This window comes from Conger conger, chromosome 6 (genome assembly GCF_963514075.1).
Source record: "Conger conger chromosome 6, fConCon1.1, whole genome shotgun sequence".
NCBI classification, from domain to species: domain Eukaryota; kingdom Metazoa; phylum Chordata; class Actinopteri; order Anguilliformes; family Congridae; genus Conger; species Conger conger.
Window position 1 is genome coordinate 42,741,285 of NC_083765.1, and position 22,448 is coordinate 42,763,732.

The window sequence follows — 22,448 nt, forward strand, 5'->3', positions numbered from 1 at the left end:
GTCTGACCCGGCCTCCTCTCTGCTCTGTAGTGGTCTGACCCGGCCTCCCCTCTGCACTGTAGTGGTCTGACCCGACCTCCTCTCTGCTCTGTAGTGGTCTGACCCGACCTCCTCTCTGCTCTGTAGTGGTCTGACCCGGCCTCCTCTCTGCTCTGTAGTGGTCTGACCCGGCCTCCCCTCTGCACTGTAGTGGTCTGACCCGGCCTCCCCTCTGCACTGTAGTGGTCTGACCCGGCCTCCCCTCTGCACTGTAGTGGTCTGACCCGACCCCTCTGCACTGTAGTGGTCTGACCCGGCCTCCCCTCTGCACTGTAGTGGTCTGACCCGACCCCTCTGCACTGTAATGGTCTGACCCGACCCCTCTGCACTGTAATGGTCTGACCCGGCCTCCTCTCTGCTCTGTAGTGGTCTGACCCGGCCTCCTCTCTGCTCTGTAGTGGTCTGACCCGGCCTCCTCTCTGCTCTGTAGTGGTCTGACCCGGCCTCCTCTCTGCTCTGTAGTGGTCTGACCCGGCCTCCCCTCTGCACTGTAGTGGTCTGACCCGACCCCCTCTCTGCTCTGTAGTGGTCTGACCCGGCCTCCCCTCTGCACTGTAGTGGTCTGACCCGACCTCCTCTCTGCTCTGTAGTGGTCTGACCCGGCCTCCTCTCTGCTCTGTAGTGGTCTGACCCGGCCTCCCCTCTGCACTGTAGTGGTCTGACCCGGCCTCCCCTCTGCACTGTAGTGGTCTGACCCGGCCTCCCCTCTGCACTGTAGTGGTCTGACCCGACCCCTCTGCACTGTAGTGGTCTGACCCGGCCTCCCCTCTGCACTGTAGTGGTCTGACCCGACCCCTCTGCACTGTAATGGTCTGACCCGACCCCTCTGCACTGTAATGGTCTGACCCGGCCTCCTCTCTGCTCTGTAGTGGTCTGACCCGGCCTCCTCTCTGCTCTGTAGTGGTCTGACCCGGCCTCCTCTCTGCTCTGTAGTGGTCTGACCCGGCCTCCTCTCTGCTCTGTAGTGGTCTGACCCGGCCTCCCCTCTGCACTGTAGTGGTCTGACCCGACCCCCTCTCTGCTCTGTAGTGGTCTGACCCGGCCTCCCCTCTGCACTGTAGTGGTCTGACCCGACCTCCTCTCTGCTCTGTAGTGGTCTGACCCGGCCTCCTCTCTGCTCTGTAGTGGTCTGACCCGGCCTCCCCTCTGCACTGTAGTGGTCTGACCCGGCCTCCCCTCTGCACTGTAGTGGTCTGACCCGGCCTCTCTCCCTCCCTGTGCAGTAACCTGTGGAAGCACCAGAAGCTGCTCTCCGTGGACACGGACAAGGTGACCCTGCCCAACGTGCGGGCCTACCGGCCCCAGGTCCGGCCCCTGTCCCCCGGGGAGAGCGGGGCCTGGGACATCCCGGGGGGTGAGTGTTGGGCAGGACCCTTCTGGGCCTCACTGCCCAGAACCAGCCCACTTCCCACAATGCACTGCATCTGGGCCTCACTGCCCAGAACAAGCCCATTTGGCTACTGATTCGATTCAGGTCAAATATGTAATCATTTTGGATAAATACTAGTTTTTTGTTTTTTTTTCTCCCCTGGGGTTTTTGTGCCGACCAAGAGGATCAGAAGGCAGGCATATTACATAGGTTCCACACCAGAAAAAATACGTAGAACAGTATTTGAATGCTAAACGATTACGTCTTTGACCCAGGTCTAATTCTTTTAAAGCGCTTTTTATTCCCATAAATGCAAATGGACTCAGTGCAATTTTAAGGCCTTGCTGAATTGTTGATGAGCTGTACCTTTTATCAATCAGTTGATGTATAGAATCTGACCCATCACGTGTTCGTGTGAGTCTGAGTCTGAGTGTGACCTCTGACCCGTGACCCCTGTGCTGTGTTCCCAGGCATAATGCCGGGGCGGTACAACCAGGACGTGGGGCAGACCATTCCGGTGTTCGCCTTCCTGGGGGCCATGGTGGTGCTGGCGTTCTTCGTGGTGCAGCTCACCAAGGTCCGCAGCAAGCCCAAGAGGAGGAAACCGCGGGTGAAAAAGCCGCTGTTCCTGCAGCAGCCCCAGCAGACGCCCCCGGGCAAGACCCCCACCGTCTGACCGCCCCTGACCCCCCCTGTCCCCGACCCCGCCCCGCAGAGAGAGCTTGCCGGCCCGCTGGCCAATACGGACGACCGCCTCGACTCTCCAACCACGGGGTTTTAGTTTTATAGTTTCTCTCCTGCCGGACTAAAACCAGGACGGGAACCGTGATGGATGTTTGGAGGGCGGTTAGGGGGGTCGGGCCGAGGCGATGGCGGAGTACGTGATGGGAGACGGACTTTTGAAAAGCCAGGAGGAAAACCCAACACCCCCCCCTACATTGATGAGTTTCATCTGTGGGAATGTCGATGCCTCCTTCAGACTTCCCCCCCCCCCCCTCCCCTGACCCCCCAGGCTGGGTCTCTCATTCCACAGACCAATCGGATCTGCTGTGGGGGGTGGGGAGGGTGCGATGGGGGGGGGGGGGGGGGGCACTTCCTGCTTCTCCTCTTTTTTGTATTTATTGTTTTTCACACGTTTACCGACTGGCCCCCGTTACCCTGGGACTCTGAGTTAACGAAGGGGGAGGGGGGAGCTCGACCAATCAAATTGGACAGACCGTTCAGATTTTAAGCAATGCACATTTGGGAGAATTTTCTATTTGTGCTTTTTATTTTTTATTTGACATTTTTGTCCCAGATTTTTTTCCTTTTTTGATTTTGTTTTCCTTTATTTTCATTTTTGTATGTCCATGCCACCGTATCTCTGTTCAGTGGCCTCAATCTTGGTGAAATGTAAATACACGCCTTGATTATTTCACCGTTGTTGGTGGAATAGGGTTGGATCCTTTTCAAATATATCTCATTCATTATGAAGCTGAACCCCTGTGTGTGTCTCTGGCTCTCTGTCTTCCCTGTGTGCTGTGATAATGGACTGTTTCCATGGCTCCCGTGACCCTCCAGCCTTCACCTGTTCCTGGCAGCCAGGCCCCCTACAGACACCCAAAATGGCCAAAGTGCTGTCCTATCACGAACCGTTCTGTTTGACTACTTCCTTACCAATGCATGCGTTGGGTCTGTAGTCATGACGATGGCGCAGGTGTGGCTGGGGTCTGTGAGGTCAGAGGAACAGGAAGTTGCACAGGTGTGGCTGGGGTCTGTGAGGTGAGAGGAACAGGAAGTTACACAGGTGTGGCTGGGGTCTGTGAGGTGAGAGGAACAGGAAGGTACAGTACTGTGCAAAAGTCTTCGGCATGTAATTGTTTACACAAACAATTGCGTAAAACAAAGGTTCATTCAAAAGTAATAAACGGTTTTAAATACCGAAACATTTACTAGAAAGAATAGTGAACCATTAAAAATCAAATCAAATCTGATTAGTATGTTGCATGGCAGCCCTATCGCCTTTGGTGTGTCTGAATGTGTGTGAATGAGAGACATCAATTGTAAAGCACTTTGGATAAAAGCGCTATTTAAATGCAGTCCATTTAGCAAATCAATGTGTGTTGTCACCACCCTTTTAAAGGTACAATGGGTAACTTCTAATGGTCAAGATAGGAAATGCAGCAACAAACACCCTCAATCCACAACACTGATGTTGAAACGCCATTGGCTGTGGCAATTGGTACCAATTTTCAACCAATGAGCTTGAATTATTGTACAGCTATAGTATGTCTTGGTACAGAGTGTCGGTCCATCAACATAAACCCAAATATAAGGACTTACACAGGCAGAGGGCGAGTCAACATGTCAGTGAGCCTTTTTCAATGATAGGAAGGGATTTACAATGGTCTTGTAACAATGTTTTCACATAAATCCTATTGTACCTTTAAGATTGCATCATTGGATAGTGGGTACACTGTCCTGCAGTTCTATCAGAAAATCAGCAGGTAGGTTGTTCCAAACATATTGGAGAGCTTTTCACTGTTCTTCTGCACTGTTCTTTGGCTGTCTCACTTGCGTCTGGCTCTCCAGTTAGTCCCAGGCAGCTTTGATCAATTTTATATCTGAAAAGTGCTCTATTACGTAATATGTCATTTATTTAATGAAATGCAAACATTTCACTGTAACATTACATTTTGTGGAAAATGAAGGTTTGGAAATGCTCTTATGCAGAACACATCTAAACATCTTTATATTTTTTTTTATCTAGTGTGCCCAAGACATTCACACAGTTCTGTATGTAGCCGTTTAGCCGGGGAAGGTGTGTGCACACGGATCAACAGGTAAAGCAGGTAAAGCAGCTAATGCTAACCTGAAGATCAAAGGTGAGTGTCTGGTGTTCAACTCACAGGTGAATAATAGTAATATTAATAATATGTCATACATTTTCAAGGTCGTTTGACAAAAACATAAAACATGAAGGAGAAGCTGTGATATGTTACATACGTTATTGGACTTTGGCAATTGTTTTGTTTTGGCTCTGTACTCCAGCACATTCGATTAGAAACGATGAATATTAGGGTTAAGTGCAGACTGTCGCCTTTAATTTAATGCTTACATCCATATTCGGTGAATAGTGTAGTTAACTACTGCACTTAAATTTTTTTATTCAAAAACGAAACTACAACGTCCAATATAATTACAGACTGCACTGTACAATGTCCCAGGTGGGAAGAATTTCTTTACCATTTCCCATAGAGGAAGTGGACAACCAGGAACAGGCAAATTATTCTTTGTAACGATGCTGTACTAGACAGCATAGCACTTGTAAGAGATTGACAGAATGCCAATCTGATTCGGTCCACACTTATCTGATGTGAAGGACTTTCTAGAAGTTCAAATTTGGATCGGTTCCGTTTCAGGTGTCAATTTAAATGCAATGAATTAACTGGAAAATGCCTCGGAACATAATGGCCATTTTATTTAATTCCGCAATTTCAATTAATGTCCCGCATTGAGCTAATTAAAATGTAATTGGCTCCAGTCCTTGTAGTAGTTAGTAACAAATAATGGGGTGTCATGACACCAAAAATTAGTAGAACTCCAACATGCTACTGCAAACTCTTATTTAGACCAGTCAGTGTATTTAGTCATTTACTTATTTCCTGGTTCCCACAAGTCTTGCTGCTGATGTTGTGCCTCTTTTCCATAAAACCAGGCCAGACGAGAGACATCCGTAAAGTACCAACTGGCAAATATCCTAGCCAGTCTAAGAAAGGATGTGATTTGCGCGTGTGAGTGTGTGTGAGATATCCAAGTTCGCTGCATTTGGGGTCTGAAAGTCTACATTTCTGGTTAAAAAAAAATGAGAGAATGACATCAATGTCGGCTGAGGGAAATTATCGTAGTCGTCTGTACTTAGGATAGGATTCTGGAAAGTGGGAATTATCCGGCAAGGCCTTTACTGCCGGACCTGTTTTAGTGTTGTTGGCGTGAAAGACCAGGAAATGGATGAAGAGGGCCTGGATCCTGGGTTTTTATTATTAGTTTTCAAAAGGCTACTTATCTGCTGCAGTTTCTGTCCTTTTTTTAGTCTAATCAATAACCGGATGATCAATAACTGTTACATCACCCACCACCACCACTACTACTTAAACCAGGAATGCCAACAGTCACAATGGAAAATTCCAGCTGGTAATTAATCCTTATCTTCACCTGGACTAGACAGCCTTCCAATGCACTTGACTTTAAATTTTCTAAATCAGTTCAAGAATTGTCCGACTCCGGAAGGGACGTGGGCTTTTTACTTAAGTCCATGTTCCTGATTTGAGAGGATTATCCTGATTTGTGATACGTACCCCTGATCTCGGAACAGTAGTACACATGCCGGCCTCTATGGATATTAATTGAGAGCTGATCTGAGATCTGTGGCAGGCGTACGTGCCTCTCTCAGGGTATCAGAGCTGATCGGACAGTTAGTGTTACGGCAGTGGCTGGATTGTAATTCCACAGCTAGCAGGTAGTGGTGGGGGGTGTTACCTGTGGCTGATAACATCAGGACACGAGGCCACATATGAAAAGCCTGTAGAGTTGAACCAAGGTGGAGAAAATGTGTCACACCCTGCTTTCACATTCAGAGAGTTCACACTTCAGCTCCAAAAGAGATATCCCTTACCACTTCCACACATCTGTACAGGGATTACCGTTCCGTTGCACTGAGAAAGGGGGGAACCCCTGCTCCATCCTCCAGAAAGGGGGGTGGGGAATGTTCTGTTCACTAGGATGGCTGAGCAGCTAAGCCCACGAGTATGTGTGTACAAAGTGTGTACAAACGTGAACAATATTGCTGACTCCCAATGAGTCAGCAATATTCAGGAGTTGCAATGTTTTTATAGCCTATGTTTATGCAACAGAAATGTGCTGAGTGTTATATAATATCCTATCGTTTGCCCTACTCAAAGTAAAGCATGCTTAAAATGATAGATTTAATTTTTTTAATCTAGTGTGGTATTAAACTTCTTTCCCTCTCGGCGGGAGTCGTCGCACGTTGTTGTAAAAGCGCTCGCCGAAGGGCGTTTCAGCGGCTGGCAGGGCTGCGCCGGCCCTCGCTGGAACTGCGTGCGGAGGATCCCATAACGGAGGCGAAGGGTGAGGGTTTTATCAGTAACTAATGAAAGAACAACAAACCCCGCCACGATAAGGCCTCTTAAAGTCACTTAACTTACCGCTGGCCGCCTTGCTCAATCCCAGGGTCAGAGTATGAGAGACAGCGGTAGTGTCCACCCTTAAAATTGTTTCACACACACCAGGTGAATAATTATATAATAGTAACCAAGTCCAGACATTGCTTGGTTAAATATGCTCTCGACTGCAAACTCTTTTTCCAGAGAAACCGATACAATAAAACGGGCAGTGTAGGCTGGTTTGAAAGTAACACAAAGGTAAAAGCCATAGAAGAAATGGCAAGCATCCAGTGTGAAACGGCGGGATGAATGCCTTCTGACCCACAGTACACTTTATGGTGTCCCAATGTCCTGGCACAGTGGCCTTGTTTAGTAATGTAAACATTTGTCCAGTCGATGGCTTTTGGCAGTGCCTCACAGCCAATCCGGCTCTGAGTCCTGCCTCTCCCCGCCTCCCAGGCCCTCCTGACAGCTGTCAATCATCAACCAGCCTCCAGGACTGCTGAATCACGGTTGGTAGGCAGTATTTTTCCAGCCCTGCCCCCTCCTGCCCCGAGATGAGGATATGAAGGCAGTGTGTGGACTGAGAGACGCACACACAAACACACTCATCTGCCAGAGCAACACGCTGCAAACCCCAGCTCTCCAGCTTCTGTCTGACGCCTACCTGTCTCAGGTGAGCACACCTGTCCTCTCTACCTGTCCCCTCTACCTGTCTCAGGTGAGCACACCTGTCCTCTCTACCTGTCCCCTCTACCTGTCTCAGGTGAGCACACCTGTCCTCTCTACCTGTCCCCTCTACCCGTCTCAGGTGAGCACACCTGTCCTCTCTACCTGTCCCCTCTACCTGTCTCAGGTGAGCACACCTGTCCTCTCTACCTGTCCCCTCTACCTGTCTCAGGTGAGCACACCTGTCCTCTTTACCTGTCCCCTCTACCTGTCTCAGGTGAGCACACCTGTCCTCTCTACCTGTCCCCTCTACCTGTCTCAGGTGAGCACACCTGTCCTCTCTACCTGTCCCCTCTACCTGTCTCAGGTGAGCACACCTGTCCTCTCTACCTGTCCCCTCTACCTGTCTCAGGTGAGCACACCTGTCCTCTCTACCTGTCCCCTCTACCTGTCTCAGGTGAGCACACCTGTCCTCTCTACCTGTCTCAGGTGAGAACACCTGTCCTCTCTACCTGTCTCAGGTGAGCACACCTGTCCCCCCAGCCTGTCCTCCCTGCATCTCTCACTGGCCTGGTTCCCCAGGCTTCAGTTACCTGCCTAATTTGCACCTGTGTGCTTACGTCCAGGTGAGTCTCTCTGGTTTCAGGTGATATTACATCACGTCGTTCAGTGCAGGAGAGTACAGATGAAAATTTGTCAGTAAATAAGTAACAAAAAAAGAAGAAAGGACACCTGCTTGATGGTCTAAAAAACAAATACTGGTGTTCATTTGGACGATAAAGACCCTTGTGTTCTGGAGCATGAGTGCGTCTCATTTCTGTCTTTTTTATTTCTGTGTGCTCCTGTGGCCCAGCACTGTGTGCAAGTTTAGTAGTGTTTTTTTTGGTGTGCCTTTGTTTTCTTTATCAGAGTAAATGAGGGGTAACCGTGGTTACAGGAAGCAGGGAAATGTCATGTCAGTGTTGATGGTATAAATTATTGTTTGTGTAAATGGCAGCAATGAGTGTTTGTGCTTGGCAGGGAAAATTAGAGTATTTCTTTAATTTTAGAGATACTCTAATTTCTAAAATTAGAGTATCTCTCCCCACCTTCAAGCGCAAGCTGAAGACACACCTCTTCAAGCAGCACCTCTCCCCATCCCTCCCTACCTCCCTGTGAACCTTAATTGTTGTCTCTGTGACTTGCTTTGTGTATCGGTATTTTTAGTTGGCTAGGTAAGCAGTGTTTGGATAGTTTTGCTCTGTTTGTTTGTTTGTTCAAAAAAAAAACAAAAAAAAACTGGCCCTTGTCCTTTGTTGTACAGGTAGCAGTTGAAATTGTACTTCCCTCTAGGGTCTTTCAGCGAACTTATCCCTGGTTATGGGTATGCACTTTGTTGTACGTCGCTCTGGATAAGAGCGTCTGCCAAATGCCAATAATGTAATGTAATGTAATTTAAGGGGTATGGATTTGGGGGGGAGGGGGGTAATCCGTGTTCTAAGGATGGACAGGTGAGTATTTGTGGAGCTGAACAGAGGAGCTGCAGTAGGTTAGCCAGTCTGATTAAATCACATGCGTACTGTATGTGTAGCCTCACCTCCTGATAGCAGTCGATGGTCATGTGATCTCAGGTAAATGGCTGTTTGAGCTCAGGTAGGGCAGGTGTCAGTGTGTCTCTGCCTGTAGAGCAGGTGTCAGTGTGTCTCTGCCTGTAGAGCAGGTGTCAGTGTGTCTCTGCCTGTAGAGCAGGTGTCAGTGTGTCTCTGCCTGTAGGGCAGGTGTCAGTGTGTCTCTGCCTGTAGGGCAGGTGTCAGTGTGTCTAACTGTAGGGCAGGTGTCAGTGTGTCTAACTGTAGGGCAGGTGTCAGTGTGTCTAACTGTAGGGCAGGTGTCAGTGTGTCTAACTGTAGGGCAGGTGTCAGTGTGTCTGCCTGTAGGGCAGGTGTCAGTGTGTCTCTGCCTGTAGGGCAGGTGTCAGTGTGTGTCTCTGTAGGGCAGGTGTCAGTGTGTGTCTCTGTAGGGCAGGTGTCAGTGTGTCTCTGCCTGTAGGGCAGGTGTCAGTGCCTGGGGCCTGGAACAGAGACTCACTCTGTGTTTTGTTTTGTGTGACTAAGTGAAATCTTAGATCTGAAGTGTGTTTTCTGGGGGAAGGGGAGGTGGGGGAAGTGGTGGTGTTGTGGTCATATACACAAACACACACACATGGTTTTGTGTGGTTTAGTTTCATAGCCGACTGTTATTGGGGGCTGGAAGGGAGGCTGTACCAGGGATCATCAAATCACCGTCCTCCAGGGCTGAGAACTGCTGGTTTTCCACTTTCCCTTTACCTGGGAGTGAGGGGTGAAGACCGAACAATCCGTAGCCCTAATTGTTCAGTTAATTACCTGGGAGAAAAGAAAACCAGGGCTGGATTTAGACTGGAGGCCCAGATTGAATGATCCTGCTCGGTACACTGTGATCGTACTGCTGGTTCTGAGGGGTCACCTGGACGTTGTGGATTGGGCTTGGTTTTCCAAGGGGCTGTCAATCAAAGTAACCAGAGTAATATCTGCCAAACTCAACATGGTGCACTTTGCCATTGATGTTATTTATTACATTTTTATTGACTTGACTAGACTTAATTAATCACCCTTCTCTCTTACTCACTGTGCAGGTTTGTTAGTCACAGCAGTGTGTGATGCACTGTATCCACTGTGTCAATGCTCATTTCTGTATGCATACTAACAAGTATCTGGAGGTGTACAGCTTCAGGATTTTGTGCCAAATTCTGCTCTTAATTATTTAATTAGCGAAATATGTCTTGAACAGACATTTGCATATGGACCAGCTACACATACTGCTAGTGTATCCTAAAGATTGTACTGTGCTCAAGTACGGGAGTGAAGAAATATCATTTATAGAGCTGTCAGAAACAATCGGTTGGAACAAAAACCAGTTGGCAGACCAACCCTGACCAGACCGGAGTTGTGCACCCCTGATCTACTGTTCTTGCACTGCCAGTTCTGGACGTTTCTCTGTATAGGGGGCTCTGCAAGGTGCATAGATGTGGGATTAACCCTCAGGCTTGTGTGTCTGTTTCCACAGGATCCAGGAAGGGATTTTCAGAAGCACAGAAGCACAGACGTGCGCACACACACACTAACACACACACACGCACACACACACACACACACACACACACACACACACACACACACAGCTATGATCCCAGGAAAGACGGGAGCCTTGGGACTCCACCCCCAGGAACCCCTCCCGGTGGTTATCATTGGTGAGTTCCAGTGACGGACACATCAGTGGGCAAATGAACCAGCCGATCATCTACTGATAAAAGCCCTTATTCAACATTCAGTGACTAAATGAAAAATCAATCCCGGTCTGGTGTCTGGATTATTAATGACAGCTGTCACAAAATGGCCTAATAGATGACATCAGATTATGTCATACTTTTATCTGTAAATGTGAAAAAAGTAAGACAGTTTTATGTCATTTGACATCACCTGACATCATCTATTATGCAATCTTGTGAGAGCTGCTATGTCATGTGTATGACAGTGTTATGTCAGCCTTATGGTGAGAGGTTAAAGTAAAGTGTTGTCCATTTTCTGATGTTAAAATCCTCCTGAATGCGGAATGAATCGGTGCCGCAGCGATGGCGTTTGACTCCCTCCTGAAAACCTGGCACAGTATTTAGGTCACGCGCTGACGGTGGACTCCAGCTCATACTGTCACTCAGTCTGCAGCTGGGTCTGGGAATGATTGACCGGCAGGAAAACGCAAAGTGTGTAAAACGGACAGTAGAATCTGTTCGTCTCCAGCTGAGACCTAACAACTGTCCTCCTCATCAATAGATGTAGCATGTTAATAATAATAGTTCATAATAATTTGTTATTTAGCTGATGCTTTTATCCAAAGTGACTTACAGTTGATTAGACTAAGCAGGGGACAATCCCCCATGGAGAAATGGAGGGTTAAGGGCATTGCTCAAGGGCCCAACAGCTGCAATGATCTTATTGTGGTTACATCAAGGCTTGTACCTTAGCCACTAGGCTACAGGCTGCTCTAGGCTTGGGCTCTTCTGGATGGTCACAGTTTGCTTTAAGAAGAGAAAACCCTGGGAAAACATTTGTTTGGCCACATTTATAAGCATTTATAAATCTGCTTTATGATGAGCTTTGACCTTAAATGTATTCTGTGCATCTGGCTCGAAAATATCCCTGAGGCTGATTTTCAAATTATTACCTTGTTCTTTATTTTCTTATCATTTGTTTAAAAGATAAATTAACACCTGTACATGACTCATTTATGGTATTATTGATGGCTTCAAGCTTTGCTGCCAAGTGTCAGTCCTATCCTAGGCAGATGTCCAGTGAGTCTTCCCAATCGGCCAAAGGCACTTGTATTGATTACGCCCACTGCAGTGCATGACTGTGATTTTCTAAAATGGCAGGCCATTACCATGTGACCTTTGAATAATGTGCCGAGCTTAAAATGGAGTTGTATGCCTCCAAGACTTTACGGTTATGGTGTACTTTAAATCGATTCAGCGCCACCTTTTACAGATCGATTCCTGCTAAACCTGAAATTGCCTTGTCATGTAACCAATGCATTGTACCCTACAGCTAAATGGTTCAATATGCAAGTTTGGGTGACTCGCGTCTTCTTTAATCTCAAAGATAAAATAAATTGACATCTAGAGGGTACAAACACACACATGACATATTCAATTCAATTTTCAATGCACAATGCACAATTAACTTTTATTTGCTAAATTGAATGGGGAAATAAAGTTAATGTGGCATAAAACCACCACACTTTACCAGTCCAAAATGTTACTGTTTTACTTCTTTTCAGACCATTACATTCGGAAAATACACAGCACTTGTGCATTAATATTTGCAGAAATATATCATGTTTTGATTTGTACCCTGCAGAGTTTGTGTTAACTCCTTTTCACTTTGAGATTCAATAAAATGTGCAATTTTACAGAAATGACGTTACAGCTTGAGTTTTTAAATGTAATAGTAATTATATTGGTGCAGTCCACCAATGGCACAGCGGTTTTCAGTATCTCTGGAATGGACAGAGTAGTTTCTCAGCATTGCGGCTGGTTGACCCTGCCTCTCTTCCTGTTTGTGTGGTATCCCAGGTAACGGGCCTTCTGGAATCTGCCTGTCCTATTTCCTGTCTGGCTACAGGCCATATGTTAGAGAGGAAGTCTCCCACCCCAACCCCATCCTGCACAGGAAACTTCAGGAGCTTTCTGGGCAGCCGCTTCTGGAGCAGGTACATAACCCCCCCCCCCTCCCCCCATCTGCTGATCTGCAAAAACTCAATAACCCACTTCTTTTCCATTTTCATTTCAATTTAATTGAAAGACCTTCTTTGCACTTCGCAAGATTAAAATAAGCTGTCATTTAACAAAATATTTATGCGAAAAATAAGCTTTGTGTGTTATTAAGCTTTCAGAGCATTTCAAAAGATTTTCTTCTGGTGTTTCATTATGGATATTTGTTCAGTCATGTTTTCAGGGCAATTTTCTTTTCACTGAATGTGTGTCATACCCACCAGCAGAGATTACAACCTGTCAATTGTTGCTCTGCCACGCACGTGCACACACACACACGTGCACACACACACACTCATGCGCACACACACACATACACAAACACTTTTAGAAATACACGCACACTTCTAGAAAAGCACCCAAATTAGAATTGTAGTACCTATCCACAGTTAGCTGGATAATTGCGCTGAGTAAAACTTCAATCCATGTTCCAGTTTTACGAGTGTTCCGGGTTTTTACTTTACTTTAGCATTTATCCAGCTAACTCAGTAATCCTGCTTTGTGGAACAGGGTCCTGTTCTGGGTTTTACTCAGTGCAGTTATCCAGCTAACACAGTCATCCTGCTTTGTGGAACAGTGCCCTGTTCTGGGTTTTACTCAGTGCAGTTATCCAGCTAACACAGTCATCCTGCTTTGTGGAACAGTGCCCTGTTCTGGGTTTTACTCAGAGCAGTTATCCAGCTAACACAGTCATCCTGCTTTGTGGAACAGTGCCCTGTTCTGGGTTTTACTCAGAGCAGTTATCCAGCTAACACAGTCATCCTGCTTCGTGTAATGGTGCCCTGGGTGGTGTTTCACAAAACAGGATTATGGGGTTTGTGATACAGGCCCCTGGACACTGACCTCTCCTCTCCCCGCCCCACACCTGCAGGATCTGGAGTACCTGTCTGAAGGTCTGGATGGGCGCACCCCCAGCCCGCTGGGCCTGCTGTTCGACGCCCTGGTCCGGCCGGAGGGAGACCTGGGGGGGTCGGCCGAATCTCTGCTCACCTGGCGCAGGGAACCGGAGCGGAGCGTGGCCCACCTGGTCCTGGGCAAGGGCCCACCTGGAGGAGCCTGGCAGGTAGGAAGTGATGTCAGAGGAGAGACTCAAACAGGAAGCAGACTGGGTGCAGCGTGACTCCGCGTTATCTGATCAAAGCCCTGATAGTGGAGGTCAGGGGTGTGTAAGCTTATCCAAAAACACCAGGTGTGGGTGCTGTTTTTCATTTCCCTGCACTAAGACTCCTGATTCTACCACACCTGGGTGAAATACTTTACTATGCTTTACTGGGCCTGTCTGGGGTATTGCATCCAATGAAATACTCTCACACACTGCAACCCCCGCCTTCTGGCCCTCTTGGTTGGCTTAATTCACCAGGCAACAGCAGTCAAGCACAGAAAAGTATTTGAGTCCAAAACAATTACGTGTTTGAGGCAGGTCTGGATTCTACTTATCAAGGCCCTTAGTGAACACCACGATTAGTTCATTATTGGTTGAATCTGGTGTCTTAGGTCTGGGCTTAAAAAAAAACCGCCAAGCACTTTTTTCGGATGAGATTGGACACCCCGGGCATAGATGGATGCTCTCTGGATCATTTACATTTCTGTCACTACATTTCAGAAAGCATTTTTATTTTATTTATTTTATTTAACAATTGTGGCTAGTACCTACAGTACCCGAGGCTAGATTTGAAGTAATAATGCTGTGAAATGCAAGCTAAATTATTAAATTACATTACATGAGAGAGCTGTAATCTGTACCTTTGTAGAAGTGGTGAAAAGGCTGGGGCTTTATTTCCTTTGTAGCATCTCTCTCACTTCCTGTATTTGAGTTTATAAAACATCTCGACTGAACGTATGGCTGTTCTACCCACCCTTTGAACATTTAAAGAGCAAGGAAAGATCTGTGCGATAGAGCAGAATAACCTTTGCTAAAGCTGTCACTCTTATTTCTGAACACCCTTTCAGCTATTTAAAACAACAAAACAAAAAGGTCAAAGGCTGTTGCCAAATAAATAGATATTTCTAAAAATAACACAATGACTCTTCTCTGAGATTCTATCAAAACCAAACAGCGAAGCAGTCATGTGGACTATAAGCCAGCGCTCTTTGTTGGGAGGCTTGCTTCATCCAGTCTATTTCAAAATTCCCTTTGAGGTGTATGTAAACCACAGCACTATAATTTAAATATATCCTTCTCCTTTAATATTGTTCCATCTCTGCCTCTCACACAGACAGACTCATTCTGTCTTTTCTACCATTGCATAGTGTCTCGTGATATACATTTCTTTCTTCTTGTTAGCAGAAATTTAAATAAGCCTTTTAGAATGACAAACACATATTTGAATCTCAAATCATACACCCATGCAAACACACACACATACACACACACACACACACATGGAATTGTGAGTGTGTGAATATGAGAGAGAGGACATGAGTATGTGTCTGAGAGTGTGAAGGTGTGTATGTGTTTGCATGCGAGTGTGTGTGTGAATGTGAGAGAGAGGATGTATGTGTGTTTATTAGGCCCAATAAACTGTGCTGCTTGGCTTTTCTCCAAAGAGAGCAGCTCGTGTTTTTTATTTGCCATATATCCGGGAAAACAGTGTCCTCCTTACTTTACTACCCATCTTTCATGGTTAAGGGGAGCGGTCTCCATCTCGAGCGGCCTGTAACCTGAGCTCTGCCATGGTGTGAAATCCAGCTATGACCCGCTTGAAATACCAGCTGCCAGCCGTTCACAAACATAGCTTGAGCTGGTCAAACCATGTTGAGTATGGAGCTGGTCTGAACTAGTCAACCAGCTACCAGCTGTTTCAAAACCTAGCTTGAGCTGGTCAAACCATGTTGAGTATGGAGCTGGTCTGTACTGGTCAACCAGCTAGTAGCTGTTTCAAAACCTAGCTTGAGCTGGTCAAACCATGTTCAGTATGGAGCTGGTCTGAACTGGTCAACCAGCTACCAGCTGTTTCAAAACCTAGCTTGAGCCGTTTTATTCATCAGGGTGTAGCTGTGTTTTTCCATGCCGGCCTGTGTCTACAGCCTGCTTGTGCGCACACTATAATTTGCCACGTGTCGGCCATCTTTCATTGTTGACGCAATTCGGCGCAATGAACAGCCTCCTCGGGGTTTGGCTGCAGAGAGGTCAGCTTCCTGTCCCAGCAGGGGCTGTGGTGATTCTGTTCTCGGTCTGATATAATCTGGTGTGGTATTCTCTGCGGGTGGTTTAGTGCAGTGTGTGTGTGTGTGTGTGTGTGTGGGCCTGCCTTTAGCGAAACTGGAAACCATTTTGTTTGATGGGCCAATTTCTGTCCTGGGCCTTGCAGTGATAGGAATGTGAGTCACTGACAGTTCTCTCTCACACCCCCCCTCCCTCTCTTTCTCCACCATCCTTCTCCCCTTATCTCGCTGCTCTTACTCATTCCCTGTCTCTCCTCCCCCCCTCCTTTTCATCCCTCTCTCTCTTTCTCTCTCAGGCGATGGAGGGATCGATGGTCACTCTGAGTCTCGGGGACTGGATGGAGATGCCCGACCTGTCGTTCAGAGACTGGATAACGAGGAGAGGGAGGTGAGTGACTCCGGGGCATCCTCACATTTTCAGGCTCATGGGCATCTTTGGCCAACTGACCAATCTTCAGCCAACTGACGAATCTCCTTTGCAGCGTGTCACATAAGATTAGTCATAGACACAGTAAATTAAATGACTTTTTAGACGAATGAAGTAAAACATACATCTGAAAGTGGTTGTGTCATGACTCAACGTCAATAAGCCTTGTAGCCATAAAGGTCGACAAATTGTTTGCGTTGAGTCTAACAGCAGGGTCTGAGTGAATGTCTTGTAAACTCCAATTTTCTTTTTTAAAACTGAGATTTGATGTGAAGGGGTGGAATGAATTAGAAAATTAACATTCTTGACCATGTTAGAAACCACTCTGTCTTTAAATGGCTCGAGAATTATATTGGCTTTTAAAAGCAAAAACTCTTATCTCGAGCAACTTACAGCTTAGTACATAAAATAAGGCTGGATGAACAGCAGTCGAAATAAAGCCCTTACCGGGAGCAATAATAACACATCATGCACAGCTTCTGTAGATGAAAGGCTGAATTAACACAAGACAGAACCAAAGGTGCCGAAACTTCAGTTGTAAAGTCCCAAACAAGTCAGTATTTTGAACAGTGTAATGAACAGTCCAATAATAAACAATAGATCGACTTACTGAGCAAGGCCCTTAACCCCGCAATGCTCCAGAGGAGGGATTGTCCCCTGCTTGGTCTAATCAACTGTAAGTTGCTTCGGATAAAAGAGTCACCTAAATAACCTATTGTAATGATGAATTATTGTATTATTCCTGTTGTGCAGGCAGCTGAGGAACCACCGGGCCACCACCCGAGACGTGGCTCAGTACTACCAGCACTACGTGGAGGTGAAGGGCCTCCAGGAGCACTTCCGCTGCGGGGCCCTGGTCACCTCCGTCAGGGCCCTGCCTCCAGACCCCCCCCTGGGGGCCCCCTCTGTGGCCCCGGGGACTGCCGCGTCCGCTCTGTACGAGATCCAGGGGGAGCTGGGGGAGCCTGAGGGCGGTGGGGGGAGCCCGACTCCATTCCGCCTCTACGCCCGGAACGTGGTGCTGGCCACAGGGACGTACGACAGGCCGGGCCGGCTGGGCGTGGAGGGGGAGGAGCTGCCCTTCGTGACGCACAGCGTGGCTCGCCTGGAGGGGGCGCTGCGGGACCGCAGCCTGGGCCCCGCCTCCCAACCGCTCCTGGTGGTGGGGGCGGGGCTCACGGCGGCCGACGCCGTGCTGATTGGCCGGGGGGCGGGCGTGCCGGTCGTGCACGCGTTTCGGCGGGGGGCGCGGGACCCCGGCCTGGTGTTCCACCAGCTGCCCCCCGTCATGTTCCCCGAGTACCACAAGGTCCACGCCATGATGCGGGCGGCCCAGGACGGGGGCCAGTACCCCGGCTACGCCAGCCTGCCACGCCACCGCGTCCTGGCCTTCTCCCCCGACGGGACCTGCCTGCTGCAGGACACCCACAGCGGGAAGACCCGCCCCCTCCGCGTCGCCATGGCGCTGGTGCTCGTGGGCTCCAATCCCAACCTCTCCTTCCTGCCCGACGAGGGGCGGGGCCTGGCGCTGGACCCGACCCGGCTCATCAGCGCCACGCGGAACCCCCTGGACACAGACCCCTTCTCCTACGAGGTCACCCAACGGCCCGGCCTGTACGCACTCGGACCCCTGGCCGGGGACGGGCTGGTCAGGTTCCTGCAGGGCGGGGCGATGGGCGTGGCTGCCTCCCTGCTCCGGAAACCTGGTCTGACTGGGACTCTGTGAGAGATGGGACTGCAGTGCTCCTACACACACACACACACACACGGACACACTCACACACAGTCTTCCTCCAGCCTACAGGGTGTACACACCTCCAGGGAGAGACTGAGCGGAGGACTGAGTTGAACTGAACATTAAGGCCCGGACACACCAAACCGACGGTCGCCTCGTGTCGATACGCGTCATTAATGTTGGCTGTCCCGAACACACCGCAACGACGGTCCGCCGACGGCCGGGTTGCACGTACGTTCTGCGCCTGCGTGAGAGGTAATAACTCTCCACACCAGCAGGTGGCGGTAGTCTGTATTTGTCTTTCAAAAAATGGAAACTGGAAGACCGGGGAATGCATTTGCATTGCGTTGGACCTAGAAGCAGCCATTGTCTCGCTCACAACAAACAGTTTGCAGCAATTTCCTTGTTCTCTCGCTATTTAGTAATACTAATCGAATATTATGTCTGGTAGTGATAGTAACTTTGGAATGGCTTGCTTTTGTCGCTTCCGTTTCTCTTCTCGTGCACTGATTTGCTAGCTGGACAGCCAATCAGAGAGCTCTCTCTCATCGACGGCTGTTTTTGCTTATTTAATATGGATTCAGTTGATATCCATTCATGCTATGTAAATAGGGATCAAGTTGTTCCTTTTAATGTATATATACACTGTATTTATTAAGTATTAAATTAAAACCAGGGGTGTTACAATAGAATTACCCCTGATATAAATTGTGTAAAAGTGTAAAACCTGTTAAAGATTTTGTAAATAAATTAATGAAAAATGCGGTGATGATAATGATGAGACCAACTTGCTATGCAAAGAATAATGCATTTTATTATAACATCAAAACACAGTCAGAAAGTGTGTCACAAAAACATCACAGACAGTTACAACTAACAAAAACAAACAAAAGACAATAATGAAGGGTAAAGCCCTATACAAACATAAAAGGCAAAAGCATAGCCTTGAGTTAAAACACAGCAAAAAAGATAAAGAAGGTAATAATTAAGTATGTTCTGATAAAGGTCTGTAAGCCAAAGTATTACCTTTTTGAAAACTGTTAATAAATATTGAAATGCCTTTCTCAGACAAATACTATAATACTAACTACTTGCAGATGTGACTGTTGGTGACGGTTAAGGATTCTTGCAGATATCCTAAGGTTGTATTCTAATGGTTAATTTGGGAACCATTCATTTCCAGATCAGTAGAAATAATATATTTTTTAGATCCATTCAATGGGAAACAGCACTTTTCTCAACCCAAATCAAAACAACGCCATAAACTGTGCCATTTCTGTGACGCCATTGCTGAGGTACAGCAAGAGAGTACCTTTAAACCTTTGAACTGCAATTCGGCTATAGCTGCATTCCTTTTTGTTGCCAACAGAGGTCTCTCTAAATCCGCTATGCATGTACAAATGCAGCGCACTAATCGCACAATATATTAGGCGCATAATATAAAATAGTATGTTGCGGGAGCAATAACCTGCTTTTGCCTTATTTATTTCACGTTGAACTGTTTACACACGAACTTGTTAATATTCTTAACAAGAGTACAGTACAGTACATTACATTACATTATTGGCATTTGGCAGACGCTCTTATCCAGAGCGACGTACAACAAAGTGCATACCCATAACCAGGGACCCTAGAGGGAAGTACAATTTCAATTGCTACCCGTACAACAAAGATAAGGACCAGGGCCTATTTTTTAACAACAAATAAACAAACAACAAAGAAAAAGTGACCAAACTTAACTATCCAAATACTGCTTACCTAGCCAACTAAAAAACACCGAAACACAACGTAAATCACAAAAACAACAATTAAGGTTCACAGGGAGGTAGGGAGGGATGGGGAGAGGTGCTACTTGAAGAGGTGCGTCCTCAGTTTGCCCTTGAAGGTGGGGAGAGATTCTACGCCTCTGACCTCAACGGGGAGTTCGTTCCACCACCGTGGAGCCAGAACAGACAGTACAGTACAAAAAGAGTTCCCCGTTTTTGAAGAATAAACTTGTATTAAATAACAGGTATAACTTTGTGTAGAATTTGCGTTGCGGTTACAATGCGCTGTGACATTATTTACAGAGAAGAAATAGACGCAGCTGAAGTCTCGGGTGCTATCGCTCGGATTTGTGTGTGAGCGCGCGCGGCAAGAGCTGGACTTGATTAATTAGGCAGAAACGTCCATACCGTGTGATCGCCTCTGTGCGGGAAAAAGACCGCACGCCGTAGATATCTTCATGATATCTTCAGTGGGTTATTCCCCGGGACTCATTAGCGGAAACAAGCCGCAGGAATTTCGTTCAGAGACGAACAAAGCTGGTATTCAATTAAAAGATTGACTTGATAAATATTTCACCCACTAAATAAAGCATTCATTAACGAAAAAGGTTTACTTATCGATCTGTTGAACTGACTGCATATAAATAATTATATAGCCTACTCTTCCCATATCAACCAACTCCTTCTTTTTTCTTTTTTCCAAGCACAAACACAAAAAATACAAAATAAAAGTCAGTCCATCCACACTCCATATTTTTACAGACTTTAGCGATACAGAGACCCACCCGCATAATCCTGAAACTTTCACAATTTCGCTCATGTTAGTAAACAGTAATTATACACAAAACCTGCACCATCCCCATGACACTCGCTCCTGGCGATAACCAATTGTTCATAATTACAACACATGTCAATGCATATATAATATGAATTGTAGACATGAAAACGAATAGCCTAAGTACTGTAGCCTATCGGATCTTGTTTCTATTTAATTATACTTAATGTTACTTAGGCAGCACGGATGGTGCAAGTGGTTAGCACTGCCGCCTCACAGCAAGGACGTCCTGGGTTCGAATCCCTGTCGGCCAGGGCCTCTCTGTGCGGAGTTTGCATGTTCTCCCTGTGTCTGCGTGGGTTTCCTCTGGGTACTCCGGTTTCCTCCCACAGTCCAAAGACATGCAGGTTAGGCTGATTGGAGAGTCTAAATTGCCCATAGGTATGAGTGTGTGAGTGAATGGTGTGTGTGCCCTGCGATGGACTGGCGACCTGTCCAGGGTGTATTCCTGCCTTTCGCCCAATGTATGCTGGGATAGGCTCCAGCCCCTCTGCGACCCTGTTCAGGATAAGCGGGTTGAGATAATGGATGGATGGATGGATGGATGGATTAATGTTACTTACACCTGTTATTTGATTAGCAATCATCCATACAAATACACAAACTTTGTTTACCCTGTCAAACATATTGCAGAACCATTATGTGGTAATAGGTCTACTGGGCCTACAGGCACACCTATGGCTGTGATAGGCTACATGCTGAGATTAGGCAACTGGACTGTGTGCCCCGTGAATGATATCTTGCAGTGTGTGCGGTGTGATTACAAAAAATGGCTACCGATGGCTAAAATGGCTACTGAGGGTCGCAGGTTCGATCCCCCACCCAGGCTGTGTCAAAATGCTCCTGATGGGCTGGTAGGTGTCTTGCATGGAAGCCAATCACTGTTGGTGTGTGAGTGCGTGTGTGAATGGTTGAATGAGAAGCATCAATTGTACAGCGCTTTGGATAAAGGCGCTATATAAATGCCAGCCATTTACCATTTACTGAGAACCTGGACCCTGTGGTTCAGAGTAATGTGACAATATAACCATATCAAAACAACGGAACAAGCCGTTCAATGTTTACAATGGGTATTTACAAATACTATGAGGACAAGTAGCTGAGGCCTACAAAAGAAATGGCATTTAGGCCTAATTCACACAAAGGACGTTGTTAATCTTAGAAACTGCATGGTCTCAATTCATAACATACATTTAAAAATATGCACAGAGAGGCAAATAGGCCTACAGTATGGCTGCCTTTCAAAAGGATAACGGTTAGTCTCCACCTGATCTCATAAGCCACTAACATCATAGGCTCCTTCCTACTCCTAACTGAGCCATGCGAATATCGAAGGTATGAGTGAGGAATGTTTTAGCATAGTCATGTTGCCCCGGTAACCATGTTCTACAAACAGTCTTAACTACACTAATAAGTAACACGATAATGCCAGGAAACGCCAAAAGAGTAAATAATATTACTGAGCATGACTACACAAGCGACTTCAACTGAGTGCAATGCAGAGAGCTCTTCTAGGCATCCTGGGTGATTAAAAAGCCAAACATTTTTCACACTTCACTCCGAAAGCATAAGGGTCTGACTTGGCTCCTTTTCATGCTATACTGTCAGTAGGGAAGCTGTCGGACCACACAGCAAAGAATGAGACCTGAGCATAAAACTCACAGACATAAACCTCCAAAGGCTGTGCCCAAAAGTACAGCCGAGCCCATAAAACTCGTTATGGGTAGGTTTACTGAAAGGTTCATTGTTTGGGTACAATTAATGTGTGTAGTGTTGGTGCTGTGGTCCTTTGAGGAACTTAAATGTCCTCCACTTGCGTCTTCACTGCTGTAGAACAATGACCTTCAATTGGTCTGTGTAACTCCAAACTAAAGAACAGAGGAAGAAGATAGAACCGGCAGGACATATAGTGACATCCTGGTATTGAGTTACTATTCCTGTGTGTGTATGTGAGAGTG

General features: G+C 46.9%; 2 protein-coding genes across 3 annotated transcripts in view; both read left to right on the plus strand.

Annotated features, from left to right (window-relative positions):
• Window positions 1-2,383, plus strand: part of mbtps1 (membrane-bound transcription factor peptidase, site 1) — a 34,625-nt gene extending 32,242 nt beyond the window's left edge. The window contains exons 22-23 of the mRNA XM_061245553.1: window positions 1,263-1,393; window positions 1,879-2,383. Coding sequence (XP_061101537.1) covers window positions 1,263-1,393; window positions 1,879-2,084 — 337 coding nt within the window. The 3' untranslated portion in view covers window positions 2,085-2,383. The remainder of the gene's footprint in view (window positions 1-1,262; window positions 1,394-1,878) is intronic.
• Window positions 2,384-7,177: 4,794 nt separating this feature from the next.
• LOC133130882 (oxidative stress-induced growth inhibitor 1-like) lies at window positions 7,178-18,036 on the plus strand. 2 transcript variants are annotated; one of them, XM_061245836.1, is made up of 7 exons: window positions 7,227-7,246; window positions 10,303-10,359; window positions 10,392-10,486; window positions 12,365-12,501; window positions 13,434-13,625; window positions 16,024-16,115; window positions 16,908-18,036. In XM_061245836.1, exons 3-7 carry the CDS (start codon window positions 10,420-10,422, stop codon window positions 17,878-17,880), a joined length of 1,461 nt encoding a protein of 486 aa, XP_061101820.1. In that variant the 5' UTR covers window positions 7,227-7,246; window positions 10,303-10,359; window positions 10,392-10,419; the 3' UTR covers window positions 17,881-18,036. The 2 variants fall into 2 exon arrangements, with proteins under 2 accessions (XP_061101819.1, XP_061101820.1); XM_061245835.1 differs by having other exon boundaries at window positions 7,178-7,246; window positions 10,303-10,486.
• The last annotated feature ends 4,412 nt before the right edge of the window (window positions 18,037-22,448 follow it).